Below are 26,400 nucleotides of genomic sequence, written 5' to 3'. Positions count from 1 at the left end.
AACAGAAAACAAAAAGACTGTCCCTACTCAAACATATTGATCTATTTATTACTCCATGTAGCATGTGCATCCCCATACCTGTGACCACAGGAACAAAAACAATACAAAAATAAATGCAAAAACATGATTGTTACACCCATTTTTTTCATTTTCTTTTAAATAGATTGTAAACTCTTGGGGGAAGGGACCATCTTTTTACACAGCACCTAGCACAATGAGACTCTGCTCCTACTTGAGGCCTCTAGGTGCTACTTAGTTCAAATAAGTGATAAAATAATAAGGTAATTAAAGCACACTTCCCAACAAAAGATAACCTTCCTTCTCCTGTGCCACAAAGAGGACAACTGCCACAATGTCAAACTCAGCTTCTGTCAAACAATAGGGTAGGGACGTAGATTCCAGAGTTGAGGGCCTGTGTCAGGAATGCTCTGTGCCCACCCCTTATATGAGCAAATCTAGGGCAAGTTAACAAGATATTCCCCCAGTTTCGGAAAACCTCTGTTATGTTGCACACTGTAACTGTCAGAATATTCCTGATGAAAAGGCTGGTCTGGAAAAAGTATTGAGCTAAATTCAGCTCTGATGTCAACGGGTGCAAACTCCATTGACTGAAGAAGAATGACACCTACTTTTACCAGTTTAAATTAGACCCTTTGTTCCAACCCAGGCTTCCCATGCAGATGATACTTGCCCCAAAAGGGCAGCTTTCACCAGAAGATGTATTTATCTGACATCAAAAAAATAAAATAAAAAACAAAACAATCACACATCTTCTCAGACATTTGGAGGAGCAATGATCCGTTATTCAAATCTGGGTTTTCATTGGGTACACTCCAATTTTTCCAGTTCATATTAACCTGTCCAAAGTACTGTCAATCCTGAAACCCTCAAGTTTTATTTTCCCCAGTTTATCTTTCCTCTGCAGGTAACCTTTAGCAAACAAAGGATAAAATATATGTCTCTTCATTCCCAAGGCAACAAAATCAACAACTAACATGGGACTTCAATTCAGGAAACGCAGGGGGTCTCATGCAGCCAGTAGTAAATCTGAGTTTCTAAAAATTATAAATAATTTTCTAACACAAACAGTACTGCAACCAACAGAAGGTAACACTATTTTGGACCTCATAATGATAAAGATGAATTAAATCACTGACCTCTAAGTTACTGGTTGCCTAGGGACAAGCAATAATGACCTGATTATATTCACTATGGACAAACAAGGAACAGTCCCAATCAGTAATATATATATTTATATACTTGGTACTTCAAAAGGGCTAACTTCCTGAAGATGAGGCAAATTGATTGGGGGGTGGGGGGTGGGAAAGAAAAGTAAATTAAAATTGGGAATTCTTTAGGAAGAGTTTATTAGATGGCCACAATCAATAAAGAAAACAACTTTGGCTAAGGGCCCTTCCTGGTTCAGTGGCAGAAGAGACAGCAGCAACTAGAAATAAAAACAGAAAATAGAAATCCATATTAATTAGAAGTTATGAAGTCTATAAAATTCATAAGGGAAGCTAAAGACATCAGGGGGAAAAAATCCATGGCTATCAGGGCCAAGGATAATAAAGAAAGTTTACTTACCTTCCATAACCAGAGTTCTTTGAGGTGTGACATCCTTATCTGTATTCTACTGTGAGTATGCATGGCCTCTTTATCCGCTTGAAACTGGAAGAGTAGCATCTGTTGGTCCACTACTGTGCTCTCTATCTCCTTGTACTCTAATCCAAGGGTATATGGAGTGGTGCAGGCCAACTGCCTCTCCAGTTGCTTCTGTTGCCGTGAAACAGCGATGGTGTGAAGCAGAGAGGAAGGAGAGTGTGTAGTAAAGTACAGATAGAGAGCACACATCACAAAGAACTCTGGTTATGGATGGCAGGTAACCTCTCATCTTTAAGTGCTGGTCTCTATGTGTATTCCACTGTGGGTGACTGACAAGCACTACTTAGGATGGAGGAGGATGCGAAGATCTCTGTGATATTGATGACCACTGACCCAAAGGATGCATCTGCTGAGAAGGCTTTCACTAAGGCAGAGTGTTGTGTGAAGGTATGAATAGAACTCCAAATGACTGTTTTATTCATGTCAAGGCATAGCACTTCCCAAAGCGAAGCTACTGAAAGAGACTTTGCTCTGGTGGAGTGGGCCTTCACTCCGTAAGGTGGAGGAGCATCTGGTAACAGAGCAGATACAGCCAGAGATCCACTTTGATAGTCTTTGTGAAGATATTGCTTGGCCTTTCATGTGTTCCACATGGGCTATAAAACAGTGTGATCTCCTAAAGGATTTTGTTCTCTGTATTCCCAGGTGAACAGCTGACAGGGTAATGTGATGACAAAGATACCAGTCCCATAGGTGGACTGCCTCTGTGCAAAAGTGATCTTGCTTCCACTGCTTGTTGATGTAGAACACAGTTCCCACACTGTATGACATCAGCTGAATAAGTTGCAAGTGAATGAATGGTAAGAATCTTTTGCTGGCTTCTTGGACTGCTCTGAGTTCCAGGAGATCCACTTATACCCTGGACTCTTGAGGAGTCCATGTTCCCCGAGCTGTGTTTGGCCAGATGAATGCTCTAGCCTACAAGGGAGACATCTGTAATTAACATCTTCTGAGGAGGTGCAGCAAATGGGACTCTTACACACGCATGTTCCCTGTCCTGCCCCCCAACATAGAGAGTCTCACTGTAGGAGGGAACAGTACTCTTTTTTCTATATTGTGCCTGATACATATACTGATCAAAGCCAAGCTTGTAGATGGTACAGCTAGAGTCATCCTTCAGGTCAATATCCATTTATCATTTGTGTCTGTTTAGCGATGGGATTATCAATACCAGGATGACCATCCTGAATTTTTATTTTAGGATAATGACATTGAAGTGTTATCTCCATCCCCTTTCTTCTTAGGAAATCGAAAAATATTTGGAATAAAATCCCTTTCCACCTCAGGATTAGGATACAGGTTCTAAAGGTCCTGGTAGAAGTAGGGAGTCTATCTCCTGTAAGAGTATCCTTTCATGAGAGCAGTCCCTGGAAAGGAATGAGAAAGGGGGATTTGGAAGGGAAGAGGGGAACTCTATGGTACAGCTAAAGTGGATAGTATCAGGAATCTGTTTGTAATCATCTACCATATATGAGAAAACTGGGCTAGGCACCCACCAAATCAGATCTTGGAGGAGGGAGGACCTAGCACCTGGGTAGGTTAGTGGGTCTCACAGATCCCTCCAAAAGCACTTCTTGGCAGGTGTTGTTCCTGGAAAGAAGAGGCAGAAGGAGCATTATGTTTATTTCATTGCATCCTCTGACACTTTTGCAGCAGTTCATAAGCTCTTTGGTGAAAGAAAGGTTGCCTTGTGTACTTCCTCAGCTGAGGTGTATATCCCCAAGGAACGGAGGGTTGGCCTTTAGTATTTTAATGAGTGCAAGACCTTATTCAGTCAAAAGATTGATAAGTTGTTTCCCTTGAAGGGCAAATCTTCCACAGTGGACTTTATTTCCTTGGGGAAACAGTGCTGGCTGCCATGCTCCTTGACTCAGCCTGTTGTACAAGAGTCTGCCTAGCCTGGATCTGACTGGGGACTCATAGCCTCCTCCATGAAGTGTTTCCTAAGCCTGAACTCCCCGACTTGATAGGTTTGTGAGAAAAAGGAGTGGCTGATACGGCACTGAGTGTAGATACAAGCTTTTTCGAGGCAGTACAGGAACCTCTAGTACTCATCGCTGACTGGGAAAGGGAGGAAGGAGCAGAGGGGTGGGGGGCATTAATTTACTAAGAAAGTTTTAATCAACTTTTGTAGACAGTTCTCCAATATTTACAGATTTTTATATAAATGTTATATAATACTTACAAAAACAGAGTCTAGGATCAGTTGTGAACACTGGAGGGCTTCATCCCAGATCATGTGACAGTAAGAAGGAACTGGAGAGACGGTGAGTCTCCATGGCCCCTTATACTCTTGGATCAGAACACAAGAAAGAGTGCAGGTATGGACCAATAGACTCTAGTAGCAGGAATCTTCTGGTCTCAGGCACATTTGTATCCTCTGTGGAATACTCATAGGGAATAGCACTCAAAGAAGGAGTGAGTTTGTTTGTACAGTATATTAGGAACAACAACAACAAGAAAAATCACAGCAATGGTATAGGCCCATTACTAAATGGAATGGCAAAACTGTTAAATAGTGATGCAGAAAAGGTAGAAGTGTTCAATTAATATTTCAGTTTTGTATTTGGAAAGAAGGATGATGTACTGGTATTGCACATGATGAAGAAACACTTTCCAGTCCATTAGTAACTAAGGAAAATGTTATGCAATGTGTAGTAGGGATAAACATTTTTGAATCAACAGACCTGGATATCTTGCACAAAGAATCCTAAATGAGTTGGCTGAGGAGATCTCTGGTCTACTGATGTTAATTTTTAATAAATCTTGGAATACCAGGGAAATTCTAGAAGACTAGAAGCATGCTAATATTGTACTGATATATAGGCCAGTTAGCCTCACGTCAATCCCGGGCAAAAAATGGAAAAGCTGATACAGGATTCAATTGATAAAGAACTAAAGAATAGGAGTATAATTAATGCCGATCAACATGGTTCTGTGAAAAGAGTTAGTCAAACTATCATGATTTCACCTTCTTTGGTGAGATTACCAGTCTGGATGACAAAGATAACTGTGTAGGATATAATACTTTGGCTTAGTATACTGCATGACATTGATTTAAAAATTGGCACTATACAATATCAATAAAGCACATGTTAAATGGACTAAAATGACGGATCTCAAAATGTAGCAATCAATGGGGAATCATCATCAAGTGGGGATGTTTCTAATGGGGTTTTTGCAGGACTTGGCACTGAGCCTGATACTATTCAACATTTTCATCAGTGTTCTGGAATACATCTGCAAGATATATTAAGCATAAATTGTGTTTGGCTGTTGTCAAACACGAGTTATTGGGCTCAATACAGAGGTAACTGCATAAAATGTAATGCCCTGTGACATACAGGTCAAACTAAATAGTCCCTTCTGACCTTAACTCTACAAATCTGAACCAGCATTCATACTGATGAATATTTCTCTAGTTCTTTATAACAATAAATTTACAGCTAGCTTAAATCAAAGCATTTTGGAAGCTTTGTGGGACTAAAAACAATTGAAAACACCTAGACCTTATGTGGTGTCGTTATGTCTCTCAAGTGCATATTGATCAGACATTGAGTATGAGGTGGGATTTCAGAACATGGAATCCATTGCGCACAAGCACTCTGCTGTGCCTAGGCAGAGCTTCATTGATTTCAGTGGGGCTCCCTGCAGTTACAGCAGTCTCCCATTTGCCTACCAAATTGCAGGACTGGAACGCAAGGTAGGTATTAAAGTGGCTTAAAGATATAGGATGCTGTCTGAATAAAATTCATGTGCGTGCTGAAACGAGCCCATTTTCATTCTCAGTAAGTTACCCCTTATGCCTGTTCTGAGTGCTGACTAAACTCCTACGCTAACCAGATATAACCAGACACAGGGGAATAATGGAAATTCAGCAAGCCACTAAGTGGGGAAAGGCATGAGTTTTTTTCCCAATTCTTGACCTTAGCAGCAAAAAATTCTAGTGGACTTTATGACAAATGCCAGCTAAAAAAGAGCATGTCCATAGCTTTTACTGATGTATATATATTTCATAAAAAAACAAAGCTTAAATGTGCTAAAAAAAATCCTTTGATGTATATTACATATGTATTCAGTCCTGATCAACACAAGGATTGAGCATAAAAGAAACACAAGGAAAAGAATTTACTTCAACTGATATCTAACTTTAAGATTTACAAATTAACTAATTGGAATCTATTGTCAGTTTCTCAGCTAACTAGACAGCTTCACCCTCTCATCTTTAAAAAAAGATATTGTTGAAATAATGTGCAGTCTTGATGTCTCTGTAAACTGAGAGAAAGAGAGAGCGAGAGATCTGGCATGATCAGACTCTACTGTCGCCATACAAGAAAAATGTACTTTCGTTTTCCTAAGTACACCCATCTCATCAGATACATTAAGACCTGTCTTAGGAATTTACATCTCCCCTGGGAGAGCAGTGAACCAGGAAACATTATTTTCAGGGACCTTAGATGGCTTCAGCTGCATTGAGGACGGCTGATATTTCAATGTCTTAGTGCAATACATTTCTTCAATATAAAAGTGTAGAGCCGCTCTCTTGGAGTTAATTAGTTTTCAGTTAAATTCAGGTTTAACTTTAATAAGATCATTATATTTGCATCCACACAGTCAACTTCTATGTGCTTTTCAGAACTATTTTTTCATTGCAACTCCTTAATTTACACTTCTGAATATTTTTTGTAATGGTATGGTGCACACCTGCCTAAAGGCTTCCTAAGTTTAAAAAGTCTGTAAATAGTTCTTATACCAGTTAAACCAGATCAAAAAAGAAAGCTTATATACCAAGCTATACATTTCCTTTAAATTATCTTCATATAATTCAGCTTTCCTTCCAGAGTTTATGCAGAAAGGTCAATTTATTGCTCTTGCAATTGATATGAATCACAATAGAATTTTTACTCTATTTTTTCATTTTTGTTTTTCAGGGTTATAATTTGCAGTAGGATACATAATTTTCTGGAATCGGAGAAGTTAGGCTAAATTCTTTTTGCTTTACCATACAGCATATAACAATATTTAAAATGCTTTACTATGAATTAACAAATCATAGCAAGTGACAAGCAAATATGTGGTATGTTTCAGTCACTGGGGTATGGCTGAAGCACTGTTGAAAAAACAAACAAACAAACAAAAAAACACATGAAGACAATCAGAAATCATTGGCCACAAGAGGGCATCCAATATTCTCTTACCAAACCATATTTCATATTAGCATATTTCAATTTCAAGCACTGTGATATTTTAACATATTGGGGGAGGAGAGGGGTTGGAGGGCAAGAGACAGAGGGATTATTTGGGATTGTAGCATTTTTCAGGATGTCTCTTCTTTTTACATGGTTTTGACTAATGTTCACATTTTATTTTATTAACTATACCTAGGGAATTGTGAATTATAAAGGTTATTAAGGTACCAAGTAAGGGGCCTGAGCCAAAGCCCACTGAAGGCAGAAGGGACTCTTTCCATAGACTTCAGATCAGGTCCTGAAAGTTCTGCTTAATCAATCATTTTTGTCTTGTTTATTTTTATATATTATACACACACACACACACACACACACAAATGTTTTGGTGAATGTGCAGAAATAATGAATAATTTAGACATTCACATTATAACAATTCATTCATTTTTAAAGTAATCATGTATAATCATTTTAAGAGTTTTTTTTTTAATGTCATACTATACTATGACTGACTACACAGAAATAAATTGTGTGTTATTGTCAAACACTGTCCGCATAAATACAATTATTTAAAAAGCATGAAAATTGTTATATTGTCTAAATCAGTCTAGCCAACGGACAGAGCATTATGATCCAATGCCAGTAGAATAAAAGAAGGCTAGTTTATGATCTCCAGAACACTTCTTCTACCTGCCTGTGAATACATCTGTAGGTAACTTAGTTGGAAGCCAAAAAAGTGTTGCAACCTATTTACAAACTATTTAAAATGTTCTGATACTATAAAATACTCATTTCACATCATATTTAGTGACAATTCTAATTTATATTATTTATACTTTATTCAAAGGGACACTGGACTTGAAAAAACATGGTTCTGGCTGAAAATGTCATACAAGGTAGATGAGGGAATATCTTTTATTGGACCAACTTCCATTTCTGAGAGACAAGCTTTCGAGTCACACACAGCTCTTCTTCAGGTCTGGGCAGAGTTGTCTTCCCCTCTCCCCCACCCTTCTATAGGGGTCAGGCTGTGATACAGAGACCTCCTTGACAAAGGGTTACCTTTGTCAACAACTCTCACCTTCGGCCTGACAAACGCATTACATCAGACCTGAAGAGCAGCTGTGTGTGGCTTGAAAAGCGTGACTCTCTCACCAACAGAAGTTGGTCCAATAAAAGATACTACCAAACCCAACTGGTCTCTCTAATCTCCAGGGACCAACACAGCTACAACAACACTGCATACATACTATAGTCAAGGTAACACGACTGACATAGATTTTTCCCTCCACGGACTTATTTCAGCTATTTATTCAATTTGCTAAATGGGGGTCTCAGTACTCCATGTATAGCCCGTCAGCTAGGCTCCAATCCTACAACTTGTTTTGCAGGCAGGCAGACACTACTGCCTGAGCGGAGTTCCAGGGAAGTCAGTGGAACTCTGAATAGGGGCAGGAGACCATGAGCATGAAGTTCAGCACTAGTTAATTCCTTCCTTGAGAAGAGCTTTTTAAAATATCAGAGAAACCAAATATAAACAAAACCAAACCAACCCACATTATAAAAAAATTGGTCATAGTTTATATTAAGGTTCTGTTTGTAAATGATTAATAGAAGTTATAAAGTTTTTAGAGACATGAGCAGTATGTGTTACAGATTCTAGGTACATCAGCAGAAGATGTTATAAATGGCTATAAGCCATTATCATAAGCAATCTGTTAACCCAGTTGGACACTAATAACTGAATGACCATTTTAAAAAAACTTCTAATTATTTATTAACCTTTTTAAAAACAATTGATAAGACTAGCAAAACAACTTTATTTATTCCCTAAAATCAGGACATGTTATTTAAAACATTCTCTGCTAGAAACTAGGATTTTTTAGTTTCATTCTTTAAAAAACAAAACAAAAACAAACCTCACAGCGTCCCTTTAAAAGACACTCAAGTACAATTTGTCTGAACATTTAGATTTTGATTTTATAAAATGCACCCACAATTACAAAAAGCATCAACGTGCATATACACAAGTTAATATGACTTTAAAATAAAAGTAATACAATCTAGAACTTCCCACAAATGCAATGTTTGGAACCCAGATATTGCACTATTGTGTTAGTGCATGCAAACCAGAAAGTAAACTAGACTAAAAATTAAAATTATCTAGTCTAAATTATTTTCACTGACTAAAGCTAAGAAAGGCAACTAGTAAACAAAGCATAAATAGAGAACACTAAATCAGGTTTTTTAAATTCAGTTTAATAATCTGAAGTGGTCTATTTGTTACAGATGGAAATGTGTTTAATTATTTAGCCAGTGTCCTTTAAAGGGGGGTGGGGGAAAAAGAGATAATTATTGGGGAAACAGTTACTCTAGAACATAAATGACTAATACTGCACTGACAAGCACAGAGATCAAATGACTGGTTAATATTTTGAGATCATACTAAAGACAGAGCCCTGCCATATTATTTGTAAAGCACCATGAACCTTCCTGGTACTGTATAAATAATATTTGAGAGCCACAGGTAAAGCAATGAAATAACATCCCTTCATTGGTGATAGTGGGAGATGCAAAATTGTTTGGGAAAAGATTGCTTTAGGAGAGTTTCTTGTGGCTGTCTATGAAGGGAAATGGGGTACTGACCACTTATAATGGGGCAGGATTTAGCAGTCAGGAGTGCTGGGTTGGGAATGCTTGTCACCAGAGGATACCTGTTCAATATCTGTCTCCTGTAGCCTGACCATCCAATAGCCTTCTATATTACCCATCTTCTAAAACAAGTCCAATTTCCATGATCCCACCTCTTTGCAGGTTACCTTTAAACATTATTAACATAAATTAAAGATCACAATCTTGTTGTCTTTAACAGTGTCCTAGCTTTGAGACATCCTGGTGTATTAATACATACTGTTGCCACCCTCCCAACCTTAAATTGAGGATGGACAAAGCAACACTTTGTGATAGTTATTAGATCAACAGGGGCACCAGTTCAGAAGTGGCCATATCCTTGTGTGTTTAAATTATACTTCTACAATGCATAACATGCGGAGAAGTGTAATGAGATCAAGGAAAAGAATCAAAAAAGAGAAACTTGGGCTCATTAGTACCCCCCTTTTTAAAAAATAAATAAAATAAAATGGGTGATTTCATCCTTGCTGTTTTATATTCATGGTGGTTCATCTGAGACTGCCGCCTTTCATTTTTATTGAAGGAAAAATATAGTGCATGGATAAAGGGCATAAACATTAATATATTTTAAAACCAAGCTTTTGCATCATCTTACTAAGTTATTTTATATTCTGGAAGAAATATTTCTGCTTTTAGCAGTTATGGGATTACTAGTGATGGGAAAGGGCATCCTATTTATTCACATAAAATGTACAGTGCTGGCAGCCACAACATAAGCTTTTGACAGCACTCCGCAAACCACCAGCTGTGTCCCAAAGATGTCATCTTGTTTAAGTCAAAATTCAGTTTAGTTACTAGCCTCATCTCGTACAATCCTCACTGTAGACATAGCTATGCTCAAAGAACAGTGCTTCTGTTGCCATAGACAATGTCATTTGGGAAGGTGGTGTTACTATGCTGATAGAAACATAACATATGTAACACAACTAATACACTATGCAGTTTAAACAAAGTCCCCATCTTAGTGGTCTTGACATCATGCAAGTTTAGTGGATACACTAATGTTCTGAAACAGTTCTACCAATTTCTGAAGACAATTTGCAAAAAAGGTTCTTACTTTGTTCAAATGTATCCAACCTTGAGATTTAGTTTATTAATCTGTTCCACAGAACACTCAGGCCCAGCTAGTGGTTGCTGTCACTGAACTCCAGTAATTATGTACTTTAATATTGTTGGCTGGAGATTCATAAAATATTATACATTTTAGCCCTAATTACCTTTCTCCTAGTCTTCCATCACAACATAACTGATATAAGTAGAGGTGGCAATCACTAGATTTGTCGATACAATGTTGGAAGCAGGGATTTTGTCACCGAACTTATTTCACTCACTGGTTGATGGATCCTAATTGAGGTGTCCAGAAAACCTTGTCTATGAAGACAGGCTTTTGCACAAAGAATTAGTTTATGGGAATGGGAGTGTGGTGGTGGTATTCCTTGCTAGGGAGTTTGCAGTTTGTTTTAGCAGAGCCTGAGCCAATTTTGATTTAACTTATGGTTCTAAGTATGTTATATAAATTAAAAATAAATAAAATTTTGGAAAAATCAGAGCTTCTGGCATGTAGACATTTCTATTTTTTCCTTTATTGAACTCCTGCTTTTCCTAGAAATTGAGATTTTCCCTTCCTGTAATTCAAGTTTCCGCCACAACGTAGTTGGCAGACTCTAGACCATTGGATTTTCCTCTCTTTGAGTTTGCTAGTGACCAATCAATTTATAACAGCTTATCCTCCTTACTCAGCAACACTATCTACAGGCTGCTTTTGCACACTTTCTTTAGGTGGATTATTCCCTAGCCTTTAAAGATGCTCATGGAAACAATTAGATATGGGCAAACCTAAAGTGACTAAAATGTTTTCTAAAATAGCAAGTCTAATAACTAATTAATTATCAGCACTAATGTAATTAAGGTCTGGAAGAATCCCAAATAGTCAAATGCTTCTTTACAAAAACCCAATTTACCAGTACAGAATATCTTTCTGTTCCTACTCATTTGACAATCTGGATCAATCAGATATAAAGAGTGCACAGTGACTCCCTAGTTCTGGTGATCAAGATGCTCCTTCTAAGGACAGTAGCTGCCAAAGCTGACACAACAAATCTGTAGTGGCATATAGGTACGTAAGGATCATTATTTGGCAGCTTTACACAAGTCCCTTGCTGAAGCCCTTTTCCTTTCAACCCATGGGATAGTTCATGGATCTAGTATAATGGGCTATAAATGGCTCAGGGGAAAACGACTATGCAGCGTTATGTGGAAACACAGGACTTTTAGCCATCTAGCTGTAGTGGATCTGGACTCCACCCCCTCCCCTTGAAGTCCTGAAGTGGGGACGAGAGTGATGAAAACTGGACCGGGGGGAGGGTCGGGTGGGACCCCGCCCCCGCCCGGGGGAAAGTAAAACATAGTATAGCTCAGGTGATCTTATGAAAGACTGCCTGTCCTGAAAGGGGAAGAGGAATGCAAGTTTCAGCTTCTAACATTGGCTGCCCAGTAAGGACTCAGTTGGAGGGGGATGTATTAGTCACCAAAACTGAGAAGCCAGGGTACTCAGAGACAGAGGTACTCAGAAATTTCAAGGCTGCTTCCACTGCCATGGAAGAGGCCTTTATGCTCAGAGAGGAGGCAGACTAAGTTTGGGTCTGCTGTACTCTGTCTCAAGGAAGAGCAAAAATGGACATCACAATTGCCACTGAAGAAATTTGGGCACTTCCATACCTGTGCATCTTCTGCCTGTCCATCTCATTGCTTGCTTTATGAAGAACTAGAAGGTGTTTGCCTGGAGTTGAGGCAGAAGATTAACTGACAACAACACAGCATCCAGAGTGAAGGAAATGCAGCTGGTCAGGAAAAAAAATCTCGTAAGTGGTGACTGCTCCCTCTTCCTTCTAGGTTCAGCCGTTGAGGGAAACCATTTGATCCAGATTGTTAAACGAGTGTCAGCAATCTTTCATTTCTATTGCAGGATATGTATTCTAGAATTGTTAATCTCATTGGACCTTTTTTCTGATTGCTCCTCCTTTCAGGCATTACTTTTTCCAGAGGTATTCCTCATCCCCAACTGAAGAAACTGAGTCACTTTGGAGATGGCTCATGACACTTGGTAAGGGATATACTGTCTAGCCTGTTTATGAACGTTTTAAAATCAGATCAGTTTTTCTTCAATTGAAACTTGTTAGATTTAGAACGCTGATCTCTTAGTTTCCTTGCATTCTGCCTTAAGTTTACTGCTTATTTTAATTTCCGGGCTATATTAAAATAAAACTCCTCTGTACTGAAAGAAAAGTGAAGGACAGCTATATAGGGGGGAAACAGTTATTGTCATTACAAGTTTTTCATTAGTGTGCTCACTTCTTAAACTCCATTGATCAACCATTAATTAATTTTATATACACACACACACACACACACACACACACAGAAGCAAAGTTCAAAATGTGCTTGGCACTGTACAGATTTAATTAAATATGCATTAACATATGTAGACATTATCTTTTTCAGAGTATTTTCAGATTGTAAAAAAATCAGTTATGTATGTATGTTACTTCCTTAAGCCTTTAGTGGTATTCGTGCCTATTATAAATACATATCCAGTGCTCATATGCATAGAACAATTTTTAATTACACAAATTTAACTTAGATAAATGTATAGAAATCAAAGAAATTTTAAATTCAAAATTTGAGGAACTGAATACCACTAGAAATACTGTACACATGCACTAAGAATTTGCCACATTCACAGGCTTCAGACCAAGTTTATCATATAAACATATTAATAAAATACTTTAAACAACACTTACAATGAGCAACTTGAGGAGGTTACTTCGACCCGTAGGAAACCTTATTGTAACAGAATGTGTTTGACTGGTTAAAGGGAAAATGACAGGGAATAGCACTCACTTGGACATCTACAATAATAATGGTTAAGTTCCTGGGGGAACAACTTTATATTCAAATATTTTATTCCTGCAATGGAAAGTGGATAATCAACCCAACTGAAAAATCAAAAGCTATAATCTATATTGTAATGAGAAATCAAGTTATAGAATCTGAAGGTGCATGCCTATATCCACAGAAAAGTTTAAAATATCCAGTTTTAACTGCTAGTTTTCATTCAATTTGAAAGAGGTAACAAAAGGAGGAATAAGAAAGAACAAGAGGAGCACCAGTGTGGTAGGGACAGTCAAGTTTATTAGTACACTTAAAAGAATACAAGAGGAAGAGAAAACTAAAGACACAAACAAGCTCTGCTTTAGAATAAAGACAGACTACTGTTTTCTCTAACAGATTTATTTCAAAAAGTACACAAGTCTGTCATGAAACTACAGCATTTTTTTTTTTTTTTACAAATGGACTCCTACAAATTTCAATGCTTCTACTTTAAATTCTTAAAAATTAAATATAAAACCTCATGCTGAAATTCATACCAATATCAAATACTATGCTTTGTGCACGTGAAGTACTGAATACCTTTTCCAGTTGCAGACGTTTACTCCGTTAGGCAGTATTGCTTTAGTATAATTAAGTTGAAATGTACCGCATCACTGAGAAGCCCAAAGGCCCTATAAACACTTAATGCAATGTTTCAGTAGGGTTTAAGTGATAAAATGAACCTAATGTGGACTTTCCTCCTACACAGCAAGAGTACAAAGAACAAAAATCTGCCATGAAAACTACTGTCTATACTGCTGGCTTCCTTTATTGCAGAAAAGCCCTGATTTACAGACAGATATTTTAAACACATCTTTAACACTTAGCTGTATTGTTACTAAACAAGAGGTATGAGGACATTTAATCTGACATGTAACAATATACTATACAACATTAGATTAAATGTGTACTTTTATACGTTTCTGAATAGGCAAAATACCACAGTTAATGGCATTTACAAAAATATGATGGATATTTATTTTGCTGAACTGAAACAAGGCATTTTTAACACACTAAACACTTAAAAAATTTATTCGTGAAATTTCAGTGTAAAATAACGCCTCAAAAAAACATCTTTAAATATCTGTTTCAGAACGTTTATTAAAAGAAATTAAGTTTATTATGATATCTGGTGTAATGTAGTGTTTTTTCAAATTACATAAGGCTGTCACACTTTATTCACCCCAAAATAAATCAGAGTATGCCGCATTGACAATGGAAAAGTAAATTTTCAGTCATCCAATTAACTACTTATTACTTCTTCAGTTCATTTAGATTTAATATTTACAAAAGAGTTTATCTTCAACTATAAGACTGCGTGAATGAGGCATTGAGGATGGTGTGTTCTAATCGGTGAACTAGCTGTCCTTGCTTCCTATAAGATTTTTCCTTAGAAGTCTTATCTGTAACAATTAACACTCTATGTGGGGGGGGCAGGGAGGAGGAGTACTGGGACAAGCTATTTGGTCCCATCCATTCCATTTCTAAATAGACAATACATTGTTAATCTGGTATCTGCTTTAAGTAAATTAGATGTCTGAATTTAAAGAAAAAACAATTTACTAAAATATTTATTTATTTTTTATCAGATTTATAGTAGTAATAAAGTGGCCTTCATAATAATGCTTTGTCCATTCAATAGGCCTGGATGTTAGGTACTTGAGACAAAGTCTATCCCAAGTAGGTAGTCCTATGTATTTCAGAGGACACTGTCAGTTCCTGTTACTTTATCTTCCATGCAATTTCATAAACAGACATTGTCAAGGCTGCAAGGCCTAAAAGCTATGTTTTGAGGGCACATCATGCTGTCCTTTCACTCTATCACTTATTCCTTTCTTGTGAGCTGACTGGGCATTAAATATGCACAAATGCAGCTACACCTGCTTTAGTGTAATACATTTATGCTCTTCAATATCTTGCCTGTTTACCTGACAGGAGTATGGAGTATTGGACAATACAATGAGAGCCCATCTCACAAACATATCCACAGATGGATTAATTAAACACTTTAGACTGTTAGCTAGTGGCCCAGTCCTACTGCTGGCTTTTAATCTGTGCTTTACCTCCTGTTTTGCACAGAAGATCAGCTTTCAAGATTGACATAACAGCATTTTTAAAATAATAAATAGTTTACTTTAGGGGTAGGTAAAATATTTGGTCTATCAATACATCATTCAACTGTGACAGTCTCTCTTCTGTGTTTATAACTGGATATCGGAAGGGACTGTCTTCGTTCCCTACACCAGGGGTTCTCAAACTTCATTCCACTTCAACACCCTTCTGACAACAAAAATGACTACGAGGGAGTGGGGGTGGGGTGGAGAAAAGACCCAAAGCCTGAGTCTGCCCAAGCCCCGCTGCCCACCGCCCTGGCTGGGGAGTGGGCAAGCTTCAGCCCAAAAGCTTCAGCCCCACGCAGGGGGCCTGTAACCTGAGCCCCGCTGCCCAGGGTTGAACCCCTCTGGCTTCGGCTTTGGCCTGGGTGGTGAGGCACAGGCTTCGGCCATGGACCCAGCAAGTCTAAGACAGCCCTGGGAACCCCATTGGGCTTGTGACCTACTTTGAGGTCCCCATCCACAGTTTGAGAACGGCTGCCTTACACTTTCAAAAATTCTTTAAAATTAAGCTTTTTTATTTATTTATTTTTAAAGACTTTTGTATTCATGTGTTTGGAAAATAACTACAAAGTATGACGTATCACATATGAGGGTTCTAATCATCTAATCTGGTACTACAGTGAAAGAGAATGTTTTCAGGAACATAACATTCACTAGCTTGTAAAGAGAAGTTTAAGCAAAACTGAAGCGCTTTGAAATACAGAACATTATGTAGAGTTACTTAAGCCACATCCAAAATATTGGCAGGAAGAGGTACAAATATAAAAAGTATGTAAGAAGAAATCAGGTCACAGTGTTGTGAAGTCTGTACCTTCATGTTTAAGAAGCACCTTTCAAAAAAAAGTAATTTAGGCACCAGAAATTTCTTTAAAAAACTTAAGTTACAATCAGGCATAAAAGTTTATTGGAAAGGCACAGATGAAAGATAAAAGTATCTTAGTTCTAACAGTATCTGATTACAATCTAAAAAAGATGTCCCAAAATGTGGAAAGTTTTATACATATCTAAAATACTTAATATCTACTTCATTCTCTAAATTCAGAATGAAAAGGGTTTATATACTCTACATAATAATCCAGATCAAAAATTGTGTACCTACCTACAACTAGGACAAACATCTAAGAGCAAGCTGAATAATTTCACAGACCTAGTCAGCTATAGAAAAAACAGACACTATAGCCTAAAGCTTCCCTAAACTCTTGAGAAAACCTTTTATCTCACACCATTGTAATACAGATATACCTAGTATCTTTCACACAGGCAGTTCAGACATTTAGCTTAAATAAGATCAGTGTTGCACTCAATCTTCCTTTTCAGTTTGAAGAATATTTGGCAGTTTAATATCCACTATTGACATTTTAAATTTACAAAATTCTTTTTTCTGAAAAAAATCACTTTCACAAAGACTCAAACTGATGCAAAATTCAAATACACTATCCACAACAACCCAACAGCTATCACAAGATATCAACAGTACTTTAATAAGTCTGAAACTAGTACAGAAACCACACTGGAAAGCTTTTTTTAAAAAAAATTCAACAAAACAATGAATTTTAGTTCTATATCTACAATTTTGGATAACCAGAATGCATGAAGAAGAGAAACTATTTGAAATTCTATTTTTGTTATGAGAAAGTAAATGGAATTAAGTGTTTGGTAACAATATTTAGAGGTTGGTTTGTTTTTAACGGGGACACCGAGGACCAAATTATTTTACCCCCTTTACAAATTCCTTGTACAAAAGCTGTTTACACAATGTCCTCAAATAGCAGACTAATATTGTACTGTGTATAAACACACACTAGGGTCAAAAATAAGTTTCCAAAATAAGTGGGCAGATTTTACCAAATCATGAGCATTCATCATTTCCTATTAAATCCAGATAGAGCTTCTGCATGCTTACCTCTTTGGAATCAAAATATGGATTTAGAAACCTAAAGTGAGATTTATAAAACTAAAGCAAGGTTCTGAAAATCTTAACAGACAGATATCTATCCCGCATAATTTAACTATTTGTCCACAAACACATATCCATTTTTCATGGGAAAACAACAGCTGATCTGAAGTTTTGGAAGACTAGGTTCCATGAGTAACAAGTTGGTATAAACTTGATCGTGTCCCTTTAATGCCAGTGAACAGTTCTGGGTTGCTTGGCATGACTGTAATAAAATGCTCTTCTCTTAAAATTGGGGTCTCATAAAGCTTTCATGGTCTCCCCTGTAGCATTTCCACTTGTTGCATTTAATCTCAAAATCAAGTTTATCAGTTGACTGGGTTCAATTAACTGCAACTGGTAGCCCATGATATACGAGTTCTCAGAAATTCAAAAGATGCCCCCAAAAGCACATTACAAAAGTTAAAGATTTCCACAGACTTTCAGTAAAATATTTAGATCAATCATTCAAGTACTTCAGACACTGTGGCCATTATCACAGAATGGCCAAAGGGGTCAAAATATTTAAGTCATTCCAAATTTTGAGGGTGAAGTCTCTGGAAATCTAATTTCATGGACTACAGTTGCAATGTCTTTTCACTGTCAAAAATACACAACGTTGTGTTTCATATTCAGAATTCCACATCTAGCTGATATGGTGTTTCTTCATCTAAAATTCAAATACCTCCATTGTTTCATGTCTCATTAGGAACTTAAATGCTTTTGCTGAAGCATTTAATTAATATATTTTACTAACAGTTCAAAAATTAATAAGCAAAAGTGATGGCTGTTCAAACTAACTGTTCATTTTCTTTAAGAACAATTTTGTGCACTTTTTACATGTAGGTTGGAACAAGGTTTTTATTTATTTATTTATTTTTAATATTTGTAAAGAATTTTAAAAAAGCATAAATTAACACCATTCTATACTATGGACCCGTCCTTGCTTTGTGCTGGAATCATCACAGGGACAGCTCCCATTCTACTTAGATTAGGTGCAGCTACCTTTGACGGTGCAAAGCTTGGGTTTTGACCAGAAGGACGTTCAAAGTCTTCACTTGGTACTTGATTATATGGAGTCTTGGCATATCCTTCCATATTGGAGGGAGACATTGAACCCAGAGAAGAACGATTGCTGCCTATATAGCTGCGGGCTGTTGAAGTACGACTCTTTGGAGGAGGAACATCCTCTCTGAAAATAGTTAAAAATAAAAATGGTTTAAACCAAGAATGTATTGGCGTTTTGAGGGATTTGTAAAATTTCTAGTGTTTTTTTCCCCTATTACAAAAATAAAAGTAGCAAAAACAGTAATACTGTTTATTACTTTAAAAAAAATGTTTCAAATATTTACCACTTTCAGAATACTTTTTAAATCAACAAAATATTGAAACATCAGAAAATAGGATACAGGCATATTAAAGTATACTACATTAAAAGTATACAGTTATAGGCTTAGCTGTCACATTGGCTTAATGTACTGACTTAGGTCAATGCAGAATTCTAACCAGCCATAATGAATATATTATCTACGAGAAAACATTAAGAGGAAGTTATTTTCTAGTTTCAGATATTATAGTTCAAAGGGTAAAGACAATGGGCCATTACCTACCTAATATCATGGTGCACTTCTTTTTCATATTTTTTCTCTTTACGTTTCTTACAGCAACAGAAGACGAGAAAGGCCAATAAAAAGAGCCCCAGAAGAGTTCCAATAACTGCTCCAGCAATTGTGCCAGCTGTATTTATAGCTAGAATAGATTAACACAAATTACTACGATACTGGCCTTTAACTGAATTTGCATAACTAGAGAATTCTCCTCGTACACCTTAAAATAAAAACAATGTGCCCTATACTGAGAAATATTACTGAACTGATACATGAGTACTTATACACATCTTTAAATTAAAAAAAAATAATAACAACCTTCATTCACATGGAAAGACGGGTGAAAAGGCTGACTTGTTTATTGGAGCTGAAAGAATGCTCAATACTCAAAAATATGACAAAATTAAAAATGGTGTCAGTTACCTGTTCTACAGCATATTTCTTTTATAGATTACAAAAGAATCAAAAGAGTTTATTTCTTTAACTCATTCATCAACATTTCTGATTTTGCAGAAACTACTATACAGCAAGTACTTACGAGGAGTGACATTTAGCACAACGAAACAGTCATCAGTGCCAACTCTGTTTGCAGCCACACAAGTGTATGTACCAGAGTACTCCTCAGAGGCATTCTTCAGAGACAGTTCACCTGTATCTTTATCTAAAAATATTGAAGAAACTTTGGTTAAAATTTTCCATTAATGGTTATTATTCAATATTTCCAAAGGTATTAATCCATTACAACAAATTTTATTTAAAAAAATCAGTGTCTTAGTTATGTTGACATCAGTTTCAAAAAAAATGAGACATTTGTCAAGCTGCAAAGAGCTGTCATATGTAATACTATCATTCTTTCTGAATAACTGGAAGTTTATTCCATAGCATTTAATTTCAGTATTAAATCTTGGTGCTCCATACCACTAGTTTGCTGAGAATATTTCCTTGCCAAGAGTGTAAGGGATGTGTCTAACACAGGTAATCTGCGAGGCACCAGATCTTAACACATTAAGCCTAGGCATAAAAAAAGCTTAGCATTTCAAGGTGAAATAAAAACATGAAGACAAAACCTATTATCCATCTTAAATATATTAAAATAGTAAAGGATAAATATTACTCAATAACGATGTCGCCGGAAGTTCCTGTGTGCCAGTTAATTTCCTCCAGTTGTAGGATAAGAGTGGAGAGCCTTCTTGTGATACACATTTCAGGGTAAGGTCTCTTCCAGTTTCCTGTGATCCTTCAATGTAGCATTTAGTCCTTGCTGGCTTTACTAATAAATAAAGTATTATTTAAAAGTCAGTTATGGTGTCCATTAATTAAGCCTTAGCAAGTATATAATTTTTCACTGCACAGAACTTGAAGTCAGCCTATGTTTTTTAACTCTTATGTTTTATACAAAGGCAAACCAATTTTTGAGCCATTTTCAAGAAATGTTAATTATTTCTACATTTTTGTCCTCCTCCTCTCCATTCCACTGGGGGAGGAGGGGTATCAATCATCTAATTATTGAACACTAAATAATAGGGCTGTCAATGAATCACAGTTAACACCTGCTATTAACTGAAAGCAAACTTAACAGTGTTAATTTTTTTTTTTACACATTAATCATATACATCTGTGAGGGCGGAAGGCACCAGCAGCAGGTGGGGGCTGGAGCCCCATGCACCAAGAGGGGCTGAAGCCCCGAGCCCCAACCCCTGACCCTCTATTTGAAAATATAGAAAACCCACAAAAATGTAAATAAATGGTATTGTAGTATTGTTTAACAGTGTGATTAAAACTGCGATTAATTTTGTTAATCTCGCAATTGTTTTTAAAATCGCTTGACAGCCCTACTAAATAACAATTTATCCACTTACAATTCAGTATTAGATTATGAATTTATTTTACACAAGCACTTCTCTCATTTTAAGTGTCAAATGTAATATGGCATGTAACAATTTGCCCTCAAGAACATATACAGCATATAGCATCTGTACAAATTATCCTACCAAGCACAGTCAACTGTATTTTTTGGCTTTCAACTGCAGGAGCTTTCTTCACTCTGCACTGGTATGTGCCTGTATCTGTTGACTTTAGATTCAGGATATCTATGGAGCCGTCACCAGATCTGGGATCAGGATTAGTGAACTGTACCCGTCCATTCATAGCTTCATAGTAATTATTATAAATCCTGTCTACAGAGTACATAATAATCTAAAAGGAAAAGAAAAAACAGGTATTTTCTCCAAACAAATCTGAATAGCAATTTGAATATTTCAAATGAACCACAGTTCTATTTCTTTGGAAGACACTTTTTCCATGTGTAAAAACAATTCTAACCAGAACAATAAAAAACCCACCCAATGCAATTTATCTGATGGAAAATGAATAAACTCTATTAATAGCTGATTAAAATTGCTACGTGCTAATACTTATACTGTAAACTTCTGCATGAAGGGGCTCATCTAAATTTAATGGTATTGCTTCTAAAGAATGGAATTGGAAAGGGGCTAATATATTTTAAGATCTAAGAATTTCTTTTAAATATTTTCTTAATAAAAGCTGACTTGTTTGGTTCAACACAGCACTGTATTTATCAGTAACTGAAAAAATTAAAAATAAAATTATCCTGGAGTTATTTTTCTTTACAACTCACTAACTTATAGTGAGCAATATCTTAAATATGTTTATATAACTGGCATTCATTGTTTACTATTCCTGTGCATGGTGCTTCACAGACATGCAAGATCACAAGTTCCCTGACCTGAAAGAAACAAAATTCAGAGAACAAGAGGTGTTTGTGGGCAGAAAGTTTCAACATTCAGAGCTCTTACAACAGCTAGGAATTAAAAGATCTCTAAAAAGATCTCTCTACTCACTGTTTGTTCCTTCTTTCGATTATCTAGTGGTATTAAGACCCATTCAACATCTAGTGGGCCTAGATCGTCTTGTGATTCAGTGAATGTACACAGCAATGTAACTTTCTCTCCTTGAGCTTTTTCAACCATAGGCTGGTCAGTTGAAGTTATCTTTAGGCCTTTTGTTAGACCTAGAAAAAAAAAGTGGTGGTATAAACAAGTGTTAAACCTCTACTAATTCAACAAACAATAATTCAAATCTATGGATAAACATTCAGCTTTTATGATAAACTTTCCATTAGACATAGGCCAAGATTTTCAGAAGTGGATACCAAGTAAGTTGCCCAATTATCCAAAGTGTTGAGCACCCAACAGCTCCCTTCACTAGGAACTGCTTGGAGCTCAGCATCTTTGAAAGTCAGCCTGCTTATACAGATGCCTAACTTCAGGCACTCACTTTTGAAAATCTTAGCCATAATACATAGTTAAGTGTACAGAACTGAAATTGTCTAGTCAGACAAATTTTTAGCAGAGCTTACCCAACAAACCCTGTGCCATACTCTGTTATTGAACAATGAAGCAAACTGGATATAATGTTAATCAGTCAACCTGGGAGTCATATAAATAGTCACTTGAATCAGGAAAAGCTACACCTTTCCTCATTTTCCATCTCCTACACAAACACACCCTAGTTTTATGCAACATAAGTCCCATAAAAAGCATACATATCATAATTAAAACCCTTTGACGGTGACTTTCCACATCAATAGTAAATGCATACCACAATCCTAATGCTACCTCTTTGGTAAAATGGGGACATACAGCATACTGCTAAGGTCAGTTAAGTCTGACAGGACAGTTGTGAAATCTTGAAGTTAAATTACTTGTTCTTGAAACATAAGGATCATTTTGCTTTAAAGGAATGGGTGGGTTAATCTTTTCCAAAAATCCTACTGAGTTTTTCGATTTAATTTTTGTGTCAGCCTTTTCTGCCTGATCTCCTCCTGGAAAAATCAGCATAATCCTCATTTGCATGGTATGCTCAAAGAACAATATGTTTCCAAGCGACAGATTCCGCTCAATCCAATGCTTCAAAAGAAGAAAGAAACTATACAATGACCAAACAGGATTTACATAAAAAAAGATTCACGTAAGCGGCCGGAAGCTATCTTTCCATATTATTTTACAATCTTAAATCTACAATGTGTTCATCTGTCATGTGTTTTATAGCAGACTCACACAGTATTTGTTTAGCAATCAAGAAATGTTCCTCTTGGAACATTTCACTGTGTAAACTGTGAGATGAACTAGAAAGGTATTTGATGTTTTGAATCTATTGTTGGGTGTGAACATCTTGCTGAAAGTCAACATTTGTGATAGACTTGTAGTTGAAGGGCTTTAAAATGGTAATTTCTTATCTGAAGTAGTAAAACTAAAATTCTGTACAGTAACTCCTCACTGAATGTCGTCCCGGTTAACGTTGCTTCGTTGCTGATCTATTAGAGAACATGCTCGTTTAAAGTTGTGCAATGCTCCCTTATAACGTTTGGCAGCAGCCTGCTTTGTCCACTGCTTGCAGAAGGAGCAGCCCGTTGGAGCTAGCTGGTGGGGGTTTGGAACTAGGGTGGACCAGCAGCCCCTTTATCAGCTCCCCTTATTTCCCTGTGTGGCAGCTGCCCAGCAGGCTATCAATTACCAGATCAGCTGTCCCTCCCCCCACTGCTGTGTGCTGCTCCTGCCCTCTGCCTTGGAGCTGCTCCCTGGAGCCTCCTGCTTGCTGTGCAAAGGTGGGGGGAGGGGGGAAGAGAGGTGCTAATGTCAGGATGTCTCCCTCCCCCCACTTGTGGAGATGGGGTGTAGGAGCGGGGGGAGGGGGACACGACAGGACTCAGAATGGGGGAAGCTTGCTGGCAGCAGCTGCTCTCAACTTGCTGATCTACTTAAAAAGGCAATTTACTTAGAGTTGGGTCAGCGTACTTAAAGGGGCAATGTGCGTCTCTGGGCTAGTGCTAGTTCATCATTTAGCAATAAGGCATTCCCTGGGAAATATCCCACCCCCTTCAACCCTCTGACTCCACCACCTCAACCAAGCTTCACAATCATCATTGCTGTGTACAATATTAAATTGTTTCTTTAAAACTTATACTGTGTGAGAGTATGTATGTATATATAGTCTTTTGTCACACACACAAAAAAAATCCCCTGGAACCTAACCTCCCGCACCCTTACATTAATTCTTATAGGGAAATTGGATTTGCTTAACATCGTTTTGCTTAAAGTAGCATTTTTCAGGAACATAACTATAACTTTAAGTGAGGAGTTACTGTACTAAATCTTAACAAGGACAACTCTGAGACTCACCATTCTGTCTTAGGTAAAATTTGTTTCAAGATGAGTCGTCAGCCTTGCTGCAAAACTGAAGTCAAAGCTACTTCAAATGATATTTTAAAAAACCAGGAAATAAGATAGCCAGAGGAACAACTTCTCAGATGAGGAGTTCTCATAATCAGATTCTACAAAGTCCCAGGTTGCTGAGGAGAATCTGACTGTTAGAAGGATCCTCAGCACTGTTTTGATTACATAGATGCAGAACTACAAGAAGCATTTGATCCTTCCTCCGACTTCTATTTATAATGCTACTTTGCCTGAACACCTAAATTCAATTATTAATTAGGTGATAAATTCTGGAGGGAAAAAACATTTCAATTTCATAGAATCATAAGACTGAAAGGGACCTTGAGAGGTCATTTAGTACTGTCCCCTGTACTCAAGGCAGGACTAAGTATTATCTAGACAAGGGGGGTGGGCAAACTATGGCCCGCGGGCCAGATCTGGCCCCTCAAGGCTTTGGATCCGGCCCATGGCGGCGCCGGCACCACATCCTTGAGGCCCCCGGGTGGGGAGGAGGGGTCAGAGGGCTCCATGCATTGCCCATGCCTCCAGGTACCACCCCCCGCAGCTCCCATTGGCCGGGAACGGGAAACCGCAGCCAATCGGCGCTTTGGGTGAGGTACCTGGAGACGCGGCAAGGGCAGTGCACGCACAGCCCTCCACCTCACTCCACCCCTAGGGGCCACAGTGCTTCCGGGAGCGGCGCAGGGCTGGGGACAGGGCAGGCATGCAGGGAGCCTGCTGTGGCCCCAGTGCGTGCCGCTGCCACCCAGGAGCCACTTGAGGTAAGCGGCGCTGGGCCGGAGCCTGAACCCCTCCTGCACTCCGCCCCCCAACTCCCTGCTCTAAGCCCCCTACCTGCACCTAGCACCCGTCCTGCACCGAGCCCCCTGCCACACCCCGTCTGCACCCCAACCCTGTGCCCTGAGCCCCCTCATACAGCCAGCACCCCTCCTCTGCCCCAATCCCTTGCCCTGAGCCCCTTCCTGCACACCACACTCCCTCCCGCACCCCAACCCCCTGCCTCGGCCCTGCATACAATTTCCCCACCCAGATGTGGCCCTCGGCCCAAAAAATTTGCCCACCCCGATCTAGACCATTCCTGACAAGTGTTTGTCTAACCTGCTGCTAAAAATCTCCAACGATGGTAATTCCACAACCTCCCTAGGCAATTTATTCCAGTGCTTAACCACCCTGAGAGTTAGAAAGTTTTTCCTAATGTCCAACCTAAACCTCCCTTGCTACAATTTAAGCCCATTGTTTCTTGTCCTGTCCACAGAGGTTAAGAAAAACAATTTTTCTCCCTCCTCCTTGTAACAACCTTTTACGTACTTGAAAACTGTTATGTCCCACCCCTCAATCTTCTCTTTTCAGACTAAACAAACCCAATTTTTTCAATCTTCCCTCATAGGTCATGTTTTCTAGACTTAATTTTTGTCGCTCTTCTCTGGATTCTCTCCAATTTGTCCACATCCTTCCTGAAATGTGGTGCCCAGAACGGGACACAATAATTCAGTTGAGGCCTAATCAGTGCGGAGTAAAGCGAAAGAATTACTTCTCGTGTCTTGTTTACAACACTCCTGCTAATACATCCCAGAATGATGTTCGCTTTTTTTGCAATAGCTTTACACCATTGACTCATATTAGCTTGTGGTCCACTGTGACCCCCCAGATCACTTTCCGCAGTACTCCTTCCTAGGCAGTCATTTCCCATTTTGTATGTGTGCAACTGATTGTTCCTTCCTAAGTGGAGTACTTTCCATTTGTCCTTATTGAATTTCATCCTAATTATTGGAGTAGCAGAGAAGAGATGTGGGAGCTTGGTCAAAGTCTCATATGGTCAGATGGTAACCAGATTCTTAAATCATTCTTGGTCTGTCTGCCTTCCTATGTGACAAGTGAGATAACAACCCAAAAAGTTCAGTATGAGGTTATACAATACACAGAAACAGTTGAAACAAATTTCTAGAAAAATATTACCAAGACATTATTGTCAGCCAGCGTGTATATATCATTACCAAAGCCAGAGCATCTCTTGAA

General features: G+C 38.0%; 1 protein-coding gene across 3 annotated transcripts in view; it reads right to left on the bottom strand.

Moving 5' to 3' along the window:
* Positions 1 to 26,400, bottom strand: part of CXADR (CXADR Ig-like cell adhesion molecule) — a 47,696-nt gene that overhangs the window by 3,509 nt on the left and 17,787 nt on the right. For 2 of the 3 annotated variants that reach the window (XM_005294641.5, XM_042855731.2), the window contains exons 2-7: positions 21,991 to 22,160; positions 21,121 to 21,325; positions 20,244 to 20,399; positions 19,668 to 19,790; positions 19,133 to 19,271; positions 13,817 to 18,714 (exon numbers count right to left, since the gene is read on the bottom strand). In XM_005294641.5, coding sequence (XP_005294698.1) covers positions 18,447 to 18,714; positions 19,133 to 19,271; positions 19,668 to 19,790; positions 20,244 to 20,399; positions 21,121 to 21,325; positions 21,991 to 22,160 — 1,061 coding nt within the window. In that variant the 3' untranslated portion in view covers positions 13,817 to 18,446. Of the gene's footprint in view, positions 1 to 13,816; positions 18,715 to 19,132; positions 19,272 to 19,667; positions 19,791 to 20,243; positions 20,400 to 21,120; positions 21,326 to 21,990; positions 22,161 to 26,400 lie in introns of those variants that run through there. The other variant, XM_005294642.5, reaches the window with a different exon arrangement.

The sequence above is a fragment of the Chrysemys picta genome, chromosome 1 (genome assembly GCF_011386835.1).
Source record: "Chrysemys picta bellii isolate R12L10 chromosome 1, ASM1138683v2, whole genome shotgun sequence".
NCBI lineage: Eukaryota > Metazoa > Chordata > Testudines > Emydidae > Chrysemys > Chrysemys picta.
Note: the sequence above shows the minus strand (reverse complement) of the source record. Positions and strands in the feature narration are given on the sequence as shown.